This window comes from Oncorhynchus gorbuscha, linkage group LG08, assembly GCF_021184085.1.
Source record: "Oncorhynchus gorbuscha isolate QuinsamMale2020 ecotype Even-year linkage group LG08, OgorEven_v1.0, whole genome shotgun sequence".
Taxonomy (NCBI): domain Eukaryota; kingdom Metazoa; phylum Chordata; class Actinopteri; order Salmoniformes; family Salmonidae; genus Oncorhynchus; species Oncorhynchus gorbuscha.
In genome coordinates, this window is record NC_060180.1 from 26,976,552 (window position 1) to 26,994,254 (window position 17,703).

Genomic DNA, 17,703 nt, shown 5'->3' on the forward strand with positions numbered 1-17,703 from the left:
CCTATGTATAGCTACATAGATCTACAAATCCCTGCATGATTGAGAAACGAGTGTTGCGTAGGAGTGACATCACCCGACGTATGCCAAGCTTATGGTTGTGTTGCAGCAATTCGAACCAGTGACCTTTAAGTTACTGGCCCAGTACTCTTAACCGCTAGGCTACCTCCCTCAGCAGGAACAAATCACAGATAGCAGCTGTGTTGGTGGCAGCTGCAGAGATGTACTTTGGTGTACAAGATTTTACTGCAGAAGAGTTATAAGGTGTGTTGAGTGATTGTGTCCTGTCCTCCCAGGCTGCCGGCCTGGTGTAGGATCAGTTCGGGCCAAGTAGTGGAATAGTGTTGAGGTTTTTTAATGGGTGTAGGGTTAGTTGGTAGGTCAATTTCTTTACGAAGCGTAATGAACTCACAGTCCAGAAGAGTAGCTGGAAACACACTGCTATGGCAGTGGATGATGCCCAACAGTCTGTCGATGTCAGTCAGTTGATGATCCTGAATATTAATTGTGAAGAAGGTTGATTTTGTTGCGTTTATTGCTCTAGTGATTATTTGTACAGGACAACTGAACAAAAAATCAAAGAAACTGGAAATCATTGTGAAAGTGTCTAAAAGGTTCTTTGATCTCCAAGATTTCACAGCTGAAACATTGCAGACAATACTGTGTTTATTTATTTGATTTATTTCACCTTTATTTAACCAGGTAGGCTAGTTGAGAACAAGTTCTCCTTTACAACTGCGACCTAGCCAATATAAAGCAAAGCAGTTTGACACATACAACAACACAGAGTTACACATGGAATAAACAAACATACAGTCATTAATACAGTAGGGAAAAAAGTATGTATATATACAGTGTGTGCAAATGAGGTAAGATAAGGGAGATAAGGCAATAAATAGGCCATAGTGGCGAGGTAATTACGATATAGCAATTAATCACTGGAGTGATAGATGTGCAGAAGATGAATGTGCAAGTACTGGGGTGCAAAGGAGCAAAATAAATAAATAACAGTATGGGGATGAGGTAGTTGGATGAGCTATTTACAGGTGGGCTATGTACAGGTGTAATGATCTGTGAGCTGCTCTAACAGCTGGTGCTTGAAGTTAGAGAGGGAGATAAGACTCTCCAGCTTCAGTGATTTTTGCAGTTTGTTCCAGTCATTGGCAGTAGAGAACTGGAAGGAGAGGCGGCCAAAGTAGGAATTGGCTTTGGGGTTGACCAGTGAAATATACCTGCTGGAGCGCGTGCTGTGGGTGGGTGCTGCTATGGTGACCAGTGAACTGAGATAAGGCCGGGCTTTACCTAGCAAAGACTTGAAAATGACCTGGAGCCAGTGGGTTTGGCGACAAGTATGAAGCGAGGGCCAGCCAACGAGAACATACAGGTCGCAGTGGTGGGTAGTATATGGGGCTTTGGTGACAAAATGGATGGCACTGTGATAGACTACATCCAATTTGCTTAGTAGAGTGTTGGAGGCTATTTTGTAAATTACTTCACCGAAGTTGAGGATCGGTAGGATAGTCAGTTTTACAAGGGTATGTTTGGCAGCATGAGTGAAGGATGATTTGTAGCAAAATAGGAAGCCAATTCTAGATTTAATTTTCTGAAGATGCTTCCCCCTCTCAGGCCCCAGAGCCTGTGTAGGGATCTAAGTACATTTTAGTAAGTGAAAGATTACATTGATTTTTGTTTAGCTTTATTTATTTATTATTATTTTTATATTTTATTTTCGTTAAAGTATTTTACCCTACCCAGTTGGTGGTGGCAATACACCTTTTTGGATGGAGTCTGCCAATAAAACCATGTAAAACCTAGTTTTATTTATATCTAACTAGGCAAGTCAGTTAAGAACAAATTCTTATTTACAATGACGGCCTACAACGGTCAAACCCAGATGATGGGTCAATTGTGTGCCGCCCTATGGGACTCCCAATCACAGCCAGTTGGGATACAGCCTGGATTCAAACCAGGGCATCTGTAGTGACACCTCTAGCCCTGAGATGCAGTGCCTTAGACTGCTGTGCCACTCAGGACCCCCATGGTATATTGGGGGGAGTCCTCACTGGGGTTCCAATATCTATGTCCATAGATGATGTTAAAGAAAATTTGAAGGGAGGCAGAGTGATTGAGTCCTAAAGGTTGATCAGTAGGAAAGAGGGTCAAAGAAGTGAAAGCTTATCAGGGATGCTGAGGTTTGAGGAAGTTTTCCTGGAAAAGTACATATGAAAGGATTCCTTAGTTTCAATGTTAGAGAATTTGTCCCATATGCACTGCAATGTTTTAGATGCCAAAGAAGGGGACATATAGCTGCTCATTGTAAAGGAAAGAAAATATGTGCCATGATTACGGTGAATGTTGAAGCAATGTGAAGGTTAAGTGCTGTAATTGTGGGGGAGAACTCAGTGTAGCATTTGGTGGATGACAGGTGCAGAGAGACGCTAGAGCGGCTCAGAGATATAGGATCAGTCATGATGTATTATATGCAGAGGCTGTAAGACAGATTGGTAGAACTACAGCGCGGACTGATGGAGCTTATAAGGATGTTCCTGTAGTAAGTGGACCTACTGTTGGGGCTGGTGCTTCTGATGGTCCTGGCATGGTTCCGAAATCTTGCGTTCATGAATGTGCGTTGCCAATGTTGACTTCATAGCTTTTATTGGTAAGGTTATCAATAAGATTTGGGTTGTGGGACGCAGAAATGCCAGGTTGAAGGTTATTGTGGAGACGGCAAAAGTGATATTGGGGGTAACAGATGTTACTGTTGATATGGCTGTTGACATGCTGAACAAGGGTGGAGTTTTTCAGCATGATTTAGATCAAGTTTAATGGGGTTGGGGGTTGGGGAGTTGGTAGGGATTTATTTGGTTTAGAAATGTATTTTCATGGCAGTATGTGTGGTGCAGCGGTCTAAGGCACTGCATCTCAGTGCAAGAGGTGTCACTACAGTCCCTGGTTTGAATCCAGACTGTATCACATCCGGCCAAGATTGGGAGTCCGATAGGGTGGCGCACAATTGGCCCAGCATTGTCTGGGTTTGGCCGTCATTGTAAATAAACAAATTTAACTGACTTCCATAGTTAAATAAATGTTAAATAAAAATATATATCTTTTTTAAATAGTATAGAATTGGGCAGAATTACATTCCAGCACAATAGATGGCAGCATGCACTTTAAAGTTTGTTTGCGGTCCGCCATGATATCATTGAAGAAGAAAGACAAAAATAATTTTAAAAATGAAGAAGAAGAAAGGTCACCTGACGTCCCAAAAATAACATAGGGGTGATTTCAACGAGTTGGCGCGGGAATAATTTTTTGTACTTCCAGCTGCGAATGTGATATTGATATAACAACTTTTCCGTGGTGCAAAAAAGTTATGCTCTCTATTTTCCAAGCTACAACTGTTTGTTACTTATCTGTGGTAAGTCGAGATATGTCGAACACGACAGTTACAGTAGGTTAGTAGCTAAGTCAACTGGCTAACTTGGATCTTGCTATCTTAGCCGGTACTACAGTAGTTTAGCCGGTACTACAGTCGTTAGCTAAACAGTCTAGGAACAGTGAGCTAACGTTAGCCAACAATGGAGCCCCGTTTCCATGGCATAGCTCGAATTTGGCGCTGGTTCGGGGGAAACCCGGGCTAGCGCATCCCTCTTTCCTGAGAAAATGAGCATCCTAAATGTAAATTGTGTTCCAAGTCGTTTTGTTTCAATCGCGCAGCATTTATCAAGGCTCTGTTATGAGAATATGCGCAGCGTGAGTGAGAAATGACAACAGTAATTTAGGGGAAACAGCTAGCTGGCTTCTGCCACAGGCTGGAGCCAATGCTAAGGGGTACATATTTGAACTACGTTATCTTTCACTTATCGGTATATTCATCATCACAATATGTCATAGCTGGCTATGTAAGTTTAGCTACTTGTAAGTCTAGACATGACTTATATTGAATAAGTGTTATAATGTGGTGATGTCTTTTTTTTTAAAGACTTATAAAATGTGTGTGTGTTGTTGTTTGCTTGGCTGCTTCTTGTGTCATGCATTTTTAATGACTCCTGTCCCCCATTCCTCAAACAGGCGGGAGCACGCCAGGCATGAGTGGTGCACACCTGGGCGAGTGGCAGAGGAGATCCTTTGACATTTCATCTGGCACCTGCACACCTGAACAGACGGCAGACGCCTATCGGGTGCACATCCTTGCCATACAATATGCATGGGCGAGCGCCCAGCTCTCTCAGGCCGGCACGGGCTCCCTGCTCAGGACCTACTCGGAGCGCTATGCTGCAGTGCTGGACTCGGAAGAACCTCGCACGGGGCTTAACAACTATGCAGAGAGCGTACTGAACCTGGCCTGCAGTCAGAGGAACCACAGCGACAAATGGGAATCGTCCCTGACAACTGCGGGTGTGCTGGAGCTGCCTTGCGTGCAGAAGATGCTTCGGGCTGGGACGGGGTGGAAAGTCCCTTGTGCCACCTGCAGATGTTAACATCTTCGTTGGACAAGAGAAAAGAGGCAGCGCCCTGTCTCTTCCCTTCCACTGGACTCGAAGCTGCAGAGACTCCATTCAAAGCATTGGGACCCTCATCATGGCCCAAGCCTGAGGGCAACAGCACTTTCAGCATTTTACATAGTGCTACAGCAGAAAGACCAAGAGGCGCTCAGGGAGTCCCCAGCTACCCCCTTCCTCTGCTGGCCCCTCAGCATGGGCTCAGTCTCTGTTTTGCCAGCACTCCTCAGCTCCACCACAACCAAACCCAGCCCCTGCAGGTCACCAGTCTGTTTTAAACGCTAACACCTCCAAGAGGAAGACGTTTTACAACTCTGGTGGAGAGAATGGCAGAGGGGGGGCATCTGGAGGACAGGCAAGGCAAGACCCATGCTGTGGTGGCACAAACTTCAAAACGGCACGGGAGCAGTTTATTGTTGATCAGCAGAAAAAACACCCCCACCAGTCCCAGAGAGCCCAGCAGCTGCCATCGGGGGTGCCACTAAGAAGTCACTGGGGGCCAACAGACCACAGGGGACATTTTCCAAATGTGTGTCCCCCATGTCGAGGCCAGAGGACAAAGAGAGTGTTGTCGGTAGCAGCAATGCTCAGGAGACTCAGCCAGTAGACGAGCATCTGAAAAACTTTGAGCCCAAGATCATCGAGCTTATCATCAGTGAAATTATGGACGATGGACCGCCCGTAGCCTGGGACGACATCGCTGGCCTGGAGTTTGCAAAGGCCATGATCAAGGAGATTGTGGTGTGGCCTATGCTCCGGCCTGACATCTTCACTGGCCTCCGTGGTCGACCCAAAGGCATCCCCCTATTCGGGCCCCGGGCACAGGAAAAACTCTGATCGGGAAGTGCATTGCTTGCCAGTCAGGGGCCACCTTCTTCAGCATCAGTGCCTCGTCTCTCACCTCGAAGTGGGTGGGGGAGGGAGAGAAGATGGTTAGAGCACTCTTCGCCATCGTCCGCTGCCATCAGCCAGCTGCTATGTTCATCAACGAGATTGACTCTTCTGTCCCAGCGTACGGACGGTGAGCACAGTTCCTGGTTCAGCTGGACGGGGCAGCCACCTCAGCCGACGACCGCGTCCTGGTGTTGGGGGCCACCAACCGCCCTCAGGAGATAGACGAAGCGGCCCGGCGGCGCCTTGCCAAGCGTCTCTACATCCCCCTCCCGAGGCAGCTGCCCGACGGCAGATAGTCTCTCACTTCATGGCCTGTGAGAAGAGCCAGCTGGGAGAGGACGAGCTGGAGACCATGGTCACAGGGACGGAGGGCTTTTCTGTTTCGGGAGGCAGCGCTTGGCCCCATCCGGCGCATCCAGCTCCGTGACATTGCCACCATCACCCCCGACCAGGTGCGGCCCATCCTCCACTGTGACTTCCAGGAGGCCCTGAGGACAGTAAGGCCCAGCGTCTCAGCCAAAGACCTGGAGCTCTATGAGGGGTGGAACAAGACTTTTGGTTGTGGTCGTTGATCTGGGCAGCAGTATAGACTCACATTACCAATATCAGCCTATATTTAACATTTACTGCTGTTGGGGATATATTTAATTTGTTTTGTTCAGTAAATTACCTTTCATTTAAATGTTAGTTTTCCTGTGACAGACTACCATAAGATTATTCTTTTTAAAATATTCTTTCTGAGTGTTAACTTGATTTTTCACTTACTGATCCATGGCACAGTATATCTATTCAAAAATATATGTTATTATTATTTTTTACACTTGGATTCACAAAATAAGATTTTGGTGTAAGTAATATGTTGTTAATAAATTTGCTGAATTTTTTTTGGTAATGCATTGCTAACAGCTTTTCCTTTTGTACACAGAGAGGAAATGTGGCAAAGCATTTTTCTGAGGGTGGGTTATGGGGCCATGTGGCCATATGTTCCCGTTTCACTCCATTTGCTACCTGTTTATCCGAAGTAGATGAATATAGGCCTACATCAGCTATCAGTTTCTCATCAACTCGGGTTGTTTAAGGTCCAATGCAGCTGTTTTTTATCTCTATCAAGTAATTTCTGGGTGAAAATGAAGTACCTTACTGTGATTTGTTTTCAATTAAAATGGTAAAAAAAGAAATAAAAATAGCAATTTCTAAAGTAATAATTTAGCTAGGACTGTCAGGGAGTGGTCTGAGTGGGGAGGGGAAAACTAGCTGTTATTGGCAGAGAGGTTTGAAACTCTTATTGGTCTATTTACTGTGTTTTATATATATTTCCACGCTAAGGGGTTGGAGTAATACTGTGAAGATGATGATAATGCCCTTTTAGTGTAAAGGCTGTTTGAGAAGACCGCCTGAAATTTGAGCCTGGTTTGGTGGAGTTTTGGCCTGCCTGGCGAGATCACCAGGCGGTATAAGATAAAGTTACACTATGCAGAAATTGCCTCACCATTTGCTGGTTGTAAAAATTCTAATACTTTGCCTAATTTCAGTTTGACAAAACAAGTATAGTGTAGAGAATTGTTGTGCCATCTAAACTGCTGTGACAATATTTTTGGTTTTGGAAAAAATATTTATTTTCAGCTGTTTTAAAGCTGGTGTACAAAACTGAAAGTAAAAGACGAAGAAATGAAACTTAAGAATGGGAGGCATAGAAATGTAGCACAGAACAGATCTACCGCTTCTTAGACTTTCAATTAGAATGACAAATCTATAACGCATATTTCTATGTGAGTCTGGTCGGTCGCCCAAAACGTTTTAATAGATCAATAACAAAGAGTGTTTCAAACCTCTACCAATAACAGCTAGTTTTCAGGTTACTGATCCCTCCCATTAGTCTCATGCAACTAGGCTTCTCACTCAGACAACTCCCAGACAGACCAAGCTAAATTCTTGCTTAAGAAATTAGTCTTTGCTAAGAAGCCCCCCCCCCCCCCCCCCCCTTTTTTGACCATTTTCATTGTAAAACAAAAAAAAGATAACCGTAAGGGGCCTTTAACTAATGGATGTGCCAACCATGGCTGGGGAAGTTGGTTAATGCTGAGAGTATCCTGGTCTCATGTTAAGGCTTGCCCACAGATCTGCCTTGTATTGCCTCTCTTCCTGCCACAGTGACTATGTGCTATTAAACTGGTACTTGACAAAACAGGAAAACTCATTTAATGTTTGTGTAAGAATCCATATTTGAATTATCCCAAAACAGGTACTTTTGGTATCCTGCTGACCTCACAAAGCTATTTAGTCAGGTTTCACCAAATGCAAGACTGTCCTCTCCTGAAAGCCACAACTTTTTTCCTTCTCTGCCAATTCTTGGTCCTCCAGATGCACAAGGAGTCAACAGAGATTTTGAATGTAGTTGATCTCCTTTTCAGTTGAACGCCTTTCTGGACATAGACTGCCACTGGTCGAGGAGTAGACGATTATAGATTGTGCACACATGAAATGAAATTGTAATGTAATTTTCATGAAACAATCTTTGAAAAACTGGAAGACCATGAAAAAAGTATTTCATGTATTTTTCATCTTTTTGTCAAGTCCCTGATTAATATTTCAGAGTTCTGGGGCTGGCTTCAGTGTTGAAACTTTGTAAAATTAGCCAGCAATGCAAGTACTGAGCATATCCCAGAGGGCTGGTGGAAGCTTGTCAGAACAGCGGGGCTCCCCGCAGCTGGACCGGGCCAGATGCACAGAATTCCTCAGGCGCTGGCAGATCCAGCCACTTGACACCAAGAATAATGTCATCTTCTAACGTCATGTATCTTTAACACCTTATGTTATATGTCTAGGAATGTTGGGTTGAGTTTTGGCTTTGAATTGAAGTTGAACAGTACTAGGTTACAAAGGAAAATGATCCCTGTCAAGAGGATATAAGATGATACATTGGAGATAAACATGTCTTGTGTATTATTTTAGTTGCTGACTGCCAAATAGGCCCATACATCCATGTTTTACAGTAGTATGCCCTTTTATTTGTCTCAGTTTGAGCTATGATCACGGTCGCCCACGGTCTGCGCATGTAATCTAAACCCGTGAGGACCAGTATGACATTTGCAGTCCATATGGATAAACGCTTTTCCAACAATTCCTAAGATTAACAGATATGACTTGTGGGCATGTTAAATTCTGATGCTTTTTCCATGATATTTTACTCTGGACATAATCTGGCATGCTCAAATAGGATCCTCCCTAATGGAATAGTTCACTGATTCTTAAATGGTAGAGTAGGCCTATTTCAGTAAACTGTCCGAAAGGGGAAGTGACATTTGGGATTCTGGCGGGGGGGGGGGGGGGGGGTGTTGGCCAGATTATTCCTTTTATGCAAATGTCCTCCCTCCCCTGTTAGGTCCCAGTGAAGCGTGGAGGGAGCCTCGTCGCTGCCCACAGCTGCTTCCCATTTCTGCAGAATCACATAGTAGCCATCTGGAAGGACACCGTTGTCACTGCACAGCCCTGATGAGCTCCTCTGCTGGGCCTCGCCTCTCTCTCCAGGAAGCTAGGCCTGGTCCTCTGAGCCCTGGCCCTAGCCTCATGCTCCACTGCCTCATCCTCAGTGTGCTAGCTAGCTAGTTGTCCACTCTCTTGTTCTGTGTCCCCCCTTGGTCATGTATTTCACTCTTCTAGGTTATCTCTGTGCTATATGTAGCATTCACCCACATCTTCTCTCTGGCCTGGCATTCCTTTCTCTGGTCCTCTGTGTGTTACCACCCCTCCCCCCAACCCCGGCAGTCATTCTGTCTGGTTCTGGGTGTTAGCATCCCCCCCGGCAGTCATTCTGTCTGGTTCTGTGTGTTAGCATCCCCCCCGGCAGTCGTTCTGTCTGGTTCTGTGTGTTAGCACTCTTTTCTCTCAGGTGATCATGTCCAGTGTTCAGTGCCCTGCCTTGTAGATATTTTCCTGAATTCTGAGCCTTACTCCTCTATTGCTAGATCTTTTTGAACTACAGTAAATTACCTAATCAAATCCTCTGTCCTTCAAGCCCCAGTGTACTGCTGCTTGGTGTTCATGTGGTTTCATTATATCATTCATCTATTTCTATTTTAACCTGATAGTCAGGACCCTTTAGCAAGCCCATGTTGGAGTTAGAAGTCATGAAAAGTATCTTACTTAGTTTAAATACAATAAGCATTCATTTATTCAGCATTAATTCAAATTGGCTGCAATGTTTTTGCTTTGAAAAAATATATATATTTTCACCGGGAATATGAAATGTCAATCATTCAGTCTTTTTTTCCGTGACAAGTAGTGGCTACATTTTGAATGACTGGCACGTGAACTTACCGATTTAGGAACGTTTGAGAAAGTGCAATTACATTTCATATTTCTATAAATGTATTTATCCATTTGGTTATGTTATGCAAGTGAATGAGGACCCAAAAGCGACTTGGCGAAAACAGAGTCTTTATTCCAGTAAAGGAAATATGCAATACTCCTAGACAAATCGGAGCGGTAAACAAAGCATAAAAAACTAATTCCACTCGTAGTGACGAGGACAGACTGGAGACTCGACCATAAACTGTAGGTTGCCTCGGGAAGGCACCGACCGTAGCAGACTCAGACACCTGCTCACACGCAGCATCTGAGGGAAACACGACACGACAGGGCGAGACAAAGACACAGCACGGTGAACAATATACAAGGATCCGACAGGACAGAAACGGAAGACAAGGGGAGAAATAGGGACTCTAATCAGAGGGCAAGATACGGAACAGGTGTGAAAAGATTAGATGATTGATTAGGGGAATAGGAACAGCTGGGAGCAGGAACGGAACGATAGAGAGAAGAGAGAGAGGGAGGGAGAGAGAAAAAAGGGAACGAACCTAAAAAGACCAGCAGGGGGAAAACGAACAGAAGGGAAAGCAAAATGACAAGACAATATAAGACAAAACATGACAGTACCCCCCCCACTCACCGAGCGCCTCCTGGCGCACTCGAGGAGGAATCCTGGCGGCAACGGAGGAAATCATCAATCAGTGAACGGTCCAGCACTTCCCGAGACGGAACCCAACTCCTCTCCTCAGGACCGTAACCCTCCCAATCCACTAAGTATTGGTGACCCCGTCCCCGAGAACGCATGTCCATGATCCTACGTACCTTGTAAATAGGTGCGCTCTCGACAAGGACGGGAGGGGGAGGGAAGACGAACGGGGGGTGCGAAGAAAGGGCTTGACACAGGAGACATGGAAGACAGGATGGACGCGACGAAGATGTCGCGGAAGAAGCAGTCGCACAGCGACAGGATTGACGACCTGGGAGACACGGAACGGACCAATGAACCGCGGAGTCAACTTACGAGAAGCTGTCGTAAGGGGAAGGTTGCGAGTGGAAAGCCACACTCTCTGGCCGCAACAATACCTAGGACTCTTAATCCTACGTTTATTGGCGGCTCTCACAGTCTGTGCCCTGTAACGGCAAAGTGCAGACCTCACCCTCCTCCAGGTGCGCTCACAACGTTGGACAAACGCTTGAGCGGAGGGAACGCTGGACTCGGCAAGCTGGGATGAGAACAGAGGAGGCTGGTAACCCAGACTACTCTGAAACGGAGATAACCCGGTAGCAGACGAAGGAAGCGAGTTGTGAGCGTATTCTGCCCAGGGGAGCTGTTCTGCCCAAGACGCAGGGTTTCTAAAAGAAAGGCTGCGTAGTATGCGACCAATCGTCTGATTGGCCCTTTCTGCTTGACCGTTAGACTGGGGATGAAACCCGGAAGAGAGACTGACGGACGCACCAATCAAACGACAGAACTCCCTCCAAAACTGTGACGTGAATTGCGGGCCTCTGTCTGAAACGGCGTCTAACGGGAGGCCATGAATTCTGAACACATTCTCGATGATGATTTGTGCCGTCTCCTTAGCGGAAGGAAGTTTAGCGAGGGGAATGAAATGTGCCGCCTTAGAGAACCTATCGACAACCGTAAGAATCACAGTCTTCCCCGCAGACAAAGGCAGACCGGTAATGAAGTCTAAGGCGATGTGAGACCATGGTCGAGAAGGAATGGGAAGCGGTCTGAGACGACCGGCAGGAGGAGAGTTACCTGACTTAGTCTGCGCGCAGTCCGAACAAGCAGCCACGAAACGGCGCGTGTCACGCTCCTGAGTAGGCCACCAAAAGCGCTGGCGAATAGAAGCAAGAGTACCTCGAACGCCGGGATGACCAGCTAACTTGGCAGAGTGAGCCCACTGAAGAACAGCCAGACGAGTGGAAACAAGAACGAAAAGAAGGTTACTAGGACAAGCGCGGCGACGCAGTGTGCGTGAGTGCTTGCTTAACCTGTCTTTCAATTCCCCAGACTGTCAACCCGACAACACGCCCATAAGGAAGAATCCCCTCGGGATCAGTAGAAGCCACAGAAGAACTAAAGAGACGGGATAAGGCATCAGGCTTGGTGTTCTTACTACCCGGACGGTAAGAAATCACAAACTCGAAACGAGCGAAAAACAACGCCCAACGAGCTTGACGTGCATTAAGTCGTTTGGCAGAACGGATGTACTCAAGGTTCTTATGGTCTGTCCAAACGACAAAGGAACGGTCGCCCCCCAACCACTGTCGCCATTCGCCTAGGGCTAAGCGGATGGCGAGCAGTTCGCGGTTACCCACATCATAGTTGCGTTCCGATGGCGACAGGCGATGAGAAAAATAAGCGCAAGGATGAACCTTATCGTCAGACTGGAAGCGCTGGGATAGAATGGCTCCCACGCCTACCTCTGAAGCGTCAACCTCGACAATGAATTGTCTAGTGACGTCAGGAGTAACGAGGATAGGAGCGGACGTAAAACGTTCCTTGTGAAGATCAAAAGCTCCCTGGGCGGAACCGGACCACTTAAAACACGTCTTGACAGAAGTAAGAGCTGTGAGAGGGGCAGCAACTTGACCGAAATTCCGAATGAAACGCCGATAGAAATTAGCGAAACCTAGAAAGCGCTGCAACTCGACACGTGACCTTGGAACGGGCCACTCACTGACAGCTTGGACCTTAGCGGGATCCATCTGAATGCCTTCAGCGGAAATAACAGAACCGAGAAAAGTAACGGAGGAGACATGAAAAGAGCACTTCTCAGCCTTCACGTAGAGACAATTCTCTAAAAGGCGCTGGAGTACACGTCGAACGTGCTGAACATGAATCTCGAGTGACGGTGAAAAAATCAGGATATCGTCAAGGTAGACAAAAACAAAGATGTTCAGCATGTCTCTCAGAACATCATTAACTAATGCCTGAAAAACAGCTGGCTCATTGGCGAGACCAAACGGCAGAACCCGGTACTCAAAATGCCCTAACGGAGTGTTAAACGCCGTTTTCCACTCGTCCCCCTCTCTGATGCGCACGAGATGGTAAGCGTTACGAAGGTCCAACTTAGTAAAGCACCTGGCTCCCTGCAGAATCTCGAAGGCTGATGACATAAGGGGAAGCGGATAACGATTCTTAACCGTTATGTCATTCAGCCCTCGATAATCCACACAGGGGCGCAGAGTACCGTCCTTCTTCTTAACAAAAAAAAACCCCACCCCGGCCGGAGAGGAAGAAGGCACTACGGTACCGGCGTCAAGAGACACAGACAAATAATCCTCGAGAGCCTTACGTTCGGGAGCCGACAGAGAGTATAGTCTACCCCGAGGAGGAGTGGTCCCCGGAAGGAGATCAATACTACAATCATACGACCGGTGAGGAGGAAGGGAGTTGGCTCGGGACCGACTGAAGACCGTGCGCAGATCATGATATTCCTCCGGCACTCCTGTCAAATCGCCAGGTTCCTCCTGAGAAGTGGGGACAGAAGAAACGGGAGGGATAGCAGACATTAAACACTTCACATGACAAGAAACGTTTCAGGAAAGGATAGAATTACTAGACCAATTAATAGAAGGATTATGACATACTAGCCAGGGATGACCCAAAACAACAGGTGTAAAAGGTGAACGAAAAATCAAAAAGGAAATAGTCTCACTGTGGTTACCAGATACTGTGAGGGTTAAAGGTAGTGTCTCATATCTGATACTGGGAGATGACTACCATCTAAGGCGAACATGGGCGTAGGCTTCTCTAACTGTCTGAAAGGAATGTCATGTTTCCGAGCCCATGCTTCGTCCATAAAACAACCCTCAGCCCCAGAGTCTATCAAGGCACTGCATGTAGCACCCGAACCGGTCCAGCGTAGATGGACCGACATAGTAGTACAGGATCTTGATGGAGAGACCTGAGTAGTAGCGCTCACCAGTAGCCCTCCGCTTACTGATGAGCTCTGGCTTTTACTGGACATGAATTGACAAAATGTCCAGCAAGTCCGCAATAGAGGCACAGGCGGTTGGTGATCCTTCTGTTATGCAAGTGAATGAGGACCCAAAAGCGACTTGGCGAAAACAGAGTCTTTCTTCCAGTAAAGGAAATATGCAATACTCCTAGACAAATCGGAGCGGTAAACAAAGCATAAAAAACTAATTCCACTCGTAGTGACGAGGACAGACTGGAGACTCGACCATAAACTGTAGGTTGCCTCGGGAAGGCACCGACCGTAGCAGACTCAGACACCTGCTCACACGCAGCATCTGAGGGAAACACGACACGACAGGGCGAGACAAAGACACAGCACGGTGAACAATATACAAGGATCCGACAGGACAGAAACGGAAGACAAGGGGAGAAATAGGGACTCTAATCAGAGGGCAAGATACGGAACAGGTGTGAAAAGATTAGATGATTGATTAGGGGAATAGGAACAGCTGGGAGCAGGAACGGAACGATAGAGAGAAGAGAGAGAGGGAGGGAGAGAGAAAAAAGGGAACGAACCTAAAAAGACCAGCAGGGGGAAAACGAACAGAAGGGAAAGCAAAATGACAAGACAATATAAGACAAAACATGACAGGTTATCATGGCAGTAATGAAAGTATTGAGAGGTTTGCTCACTCAAGTGTTTCGGGTCATGTACTGCACGTCTAGTTTTGCCTATAGGCTATTCTCAACTGGTGAATCTTACTATGAAAAAAACAAACAAATATCAGTATTATTTTGGGGTATGTAAAATATCCTTTATTGATATTTGCAAGCATGATATACAGTATGAGTAAAGTTACTTTAAAAGTTCAGTTCAAATTGAGAGTAACATTTTCTCTGCCACCGAGGTCAAAAGCTGGGACAAAACTGAATACCATCCATACTTTATATCAAACAAAAATATATTTCAGTAAATAACACTCGAGTTCGGTCATTCGTTTATTCAACTCAAATCCATCTATCACATTTGATTAATGGTAGGGAATGTTTGAACTGAACAAATCAAACATAAGAAACCCTAACACCAACTAATAAATTACAAAAAGAAACACATGCATGTGTACACAGCATAAATAATGCATAAAAAACTTTATACCACAGCATTGCTGAATTCTCATTTCTGATTGGCTTGAAGGGCATTCTAGAGCGTGCATTATTTAAGCAATAAGGCCAGAGGGGGTGTGGTACAGTATATGGCCAATATACCACGGCTAAGGGCTGTTCTTAAGCACGATGCAACACTGGGTGCCTGGATACAGCCCTTAGCCGTGGTACAGTATATTGGCCATATACCACAAACCCCCGAGGTGCTTTATTGCTATTATAAACTGGTTGACCAATGTAATGAGAGCAGTAAATATAAATGTTTTGTCATACCCGTGGTATACAGACTGATATACCACAGCTGTCAGCCAATCAACATTCGAACCACCCAGTTTATAATTGCCTTTATAAACTGGGTGGTTTGAGCCCTGAATGCTCATTGGCTGAAAGCCATGGTACATCACAGGTATGACCAAATATTTATTTTTACTGTTCTAATTATGTTGGTAAGCAGTTTGTAATAGCAATAATGCACCTCGGGGGTTGTGGTATATTGACCATATATAACACCCCCTCGGGCGTGTTTTTTTTGTTATTGGTTAAATAATTCACGGTATATTACATATACTGCTTATGGATGTAGTTCATTATATAGTTCATTCTTGCATGTTTTGTTTGAGCTCATTTTGAAAGCAAAAGTCAAATTGAAAACAATGTTGGTATTGTTGAAATCCCCATTTTCATAATAGCAAGCTAGTACTGATGGTTTGGTTAGCTAAACAGGCATAGGCTCCTGAGTGGCACAGGGGTCTAATTACAGACACCCTGGTTCGAATCCAGGCTGCATCACAACCAGCCATGATTTTGAGTTCCATAGGGCGGTGCACGATTGGCCCAGCGTCGCCTGGGTTTGGTCGGTGTAGGCAGTCATTGTAAATAAGAATTGGTTCTTAACTGACTTGCCTGGTTAAATTTTAAAAGTCTGTTTGTTTAGTTACCACAGCAACTGCTGTAGTTATAGTAAAATCTACAGTGAATGTCGAACACATTTCTACCTGCAAAGTAACACATGTCTTGTGTCAAATGTGCTAAATTACAGCCATGGTATAAAAGAGATATTCAACTTGGTGCTCTATGCGTTCTCTGGATAATAATGCAACTCAGTGGAAGGTTTAGTTCCACTCCTCTGCTGCGTTGTGGAACACACCTTCCACATCTTTCATTATTTTCCATAGAACGCATAGCCTCTTGTTGATTACCCCTTACGTAAATGTCAAGCAATACCTTGCCATTTAAAAAACAACTTTATTGTATGATTGTATTCTTTAGAATAAAATATACAGATATTTCTCCAGGTAGGCTATCAGATATTTCTCCAGGTAGGCTATCAGATATTTCTCCAGGTAGGCTATCAGATATTTCTCCAGGTAGGCTATCAGAAAACAGAGACGTTTATTTAATGTATACAGACATCAAAGGGTAGATCAAAGACTTAAAACTATACCGTATGTGACACATGATACTTACTGCTGAAGCACAATGATTTTTTAAGTTGTTTGTTTTGTTCACTGAACAGTTATTTTACCACCTTTTGTTTTCTAAAAAGCAGATGGAGGAATCGTTTCCCTTTTCCTCCTGAACATGTGAAGTTAACATAAACTAGTCTTGTTCTTTGTTTTTCAAACATGCAATTTCTTGACAATGTATAAAAATCGCCACTTTCAAATAAGCAAGTGTGTGTGGGGGTATGTCTGTGTGAGCGTGTGTGTGTTCGTGTGGTAGTGTGTGTTCAGTGGGCCACTCAGTAGCAATGCTCCCCTCGGGTCATGTGTGAGGAAAACTCGTATCGGTCCTGACTGCGGTGGCCACAGAGGTTACACTCGAAGGGGTCTCGGAAGCCGTGGCAGCCCATGTGGATGGTGTACATCACGTGGTCTAGGAAGAGGATGCGGCAGTGTTCACAGCAATATGCCCTCAACTGCTCCCCCTCTCCACTCAGCACCTTGAACCCCTCTGAGGCCATCTCGATGCTGGCCCGCATGGCCTCGTACTGCCGCTGCTGTTCCTCCTTTGCCAGGGGCAACACGCCATTACGCACCACAGGCGTGATGTGGTTGTTCAGGTAGATGAGGCCCGATGCCCCGCCACCTGCCCTCTCTTCATTGTTGCTCTCCGTGTCAGTGGAATCCTGGCCACTGTGGTTGGGGGAGCCGTCCCTCTCGCTGGAGGCTGATTTGGACTTGGCGAGCAGCAGCAAATTCTCAGCTGCGCTGTCCTTGGCTGACAGGCCGTGGCCCCCCGCCCCTTGTCCCTGTGGAGGCAGCTTGTGGAGGGGGTACATGGAGCCAATGAGCCCCACCTCAGAGGAGGTTGGGGAGGTCTGGATGAGAGGTCGCAGGGACTCGGCACCTAGGTAGCTGATGGCGCTGTTGATGGCCTGGTCGATGACATGAGGCTGCATCAGTTCCCCGGGGTTGCCCTCGAAGGAGAGGTCGGAGAGACGCTTCCCACCTGAGGAAACAGATGAATTACCAATGTTACAATTCAAATAGAATTAGCTTTATCTAACTAGGCAAGTCAGTTAAGAACAAATTCTTATTTTCAATGACGGCCTAGGAACAGTGGGTTAACTGCCTTGTTCAGGGACAGAACGACAGATTTTTACCTTGTCAGCTTGATCTTGCAACCTTTCGGTTACTAGTCCAATGCTCTAATCACTAGGCTACCTGCCGCCCCAAAATGGATTGGTCACAATTTTACTGATATTGATTGGTGATTCTCCAGATTTCGAGTTTTCCATTCTTTACATTGTTCTCCTTAGTGTCTCATGGCTGATTACTTTGTTTTATTTGTTGTAATTTTTTACATGTTTTGTCAGCAAATTTTTATTAATATATTTACTTAATTTAATTTGAGTAAGAGTCATCTTTAAATAAATGTATAATACACAAAGCGTTAAAGTTGAAT

At 45.6% G+C, this 17,703-nt stretch overlaps 1 protein-coding gene and 1 pseudogene across 7 annotated transcripts in view; one reads left to right on the top strand and one right to left on the bottom strand.

Moving 5' to 3' along the window:
• Nucleotides 1-3,243: 3,243 nt before the first annotated feature.
• LOC124042258 lies at nucleotides 3,244-7,578 on the top strand (annotated as a pseudogene).
• Nucleotides 7,579-14,618: 7,040 nt separating this feature from the next.
• The window catches only part of LOC124041421 (DNA-binding protein Ikaros-like), a 29,766-nt gene continuing 26,681 nt past the window's right edge, over nucleotides 14,619-17,703 (bottom strand). For all 7 annotated transcript variants that reach the window (XM_046358972.1, XM_046358971.1, XM_046358975.1 and 4 more), the window contains one exon: nucleotides 14,619-17,247. In XM_046358972.1, the coding sequence (XP_046214928.1) occupies nucleotides 16,538-17,247 (710 nt within the window). In that variant the 3' untranslated portion in view covers nucleotides 14,619-16,537. The remainder of the gene's footprint in view (nucleotides 17,248-17,703) is intronic.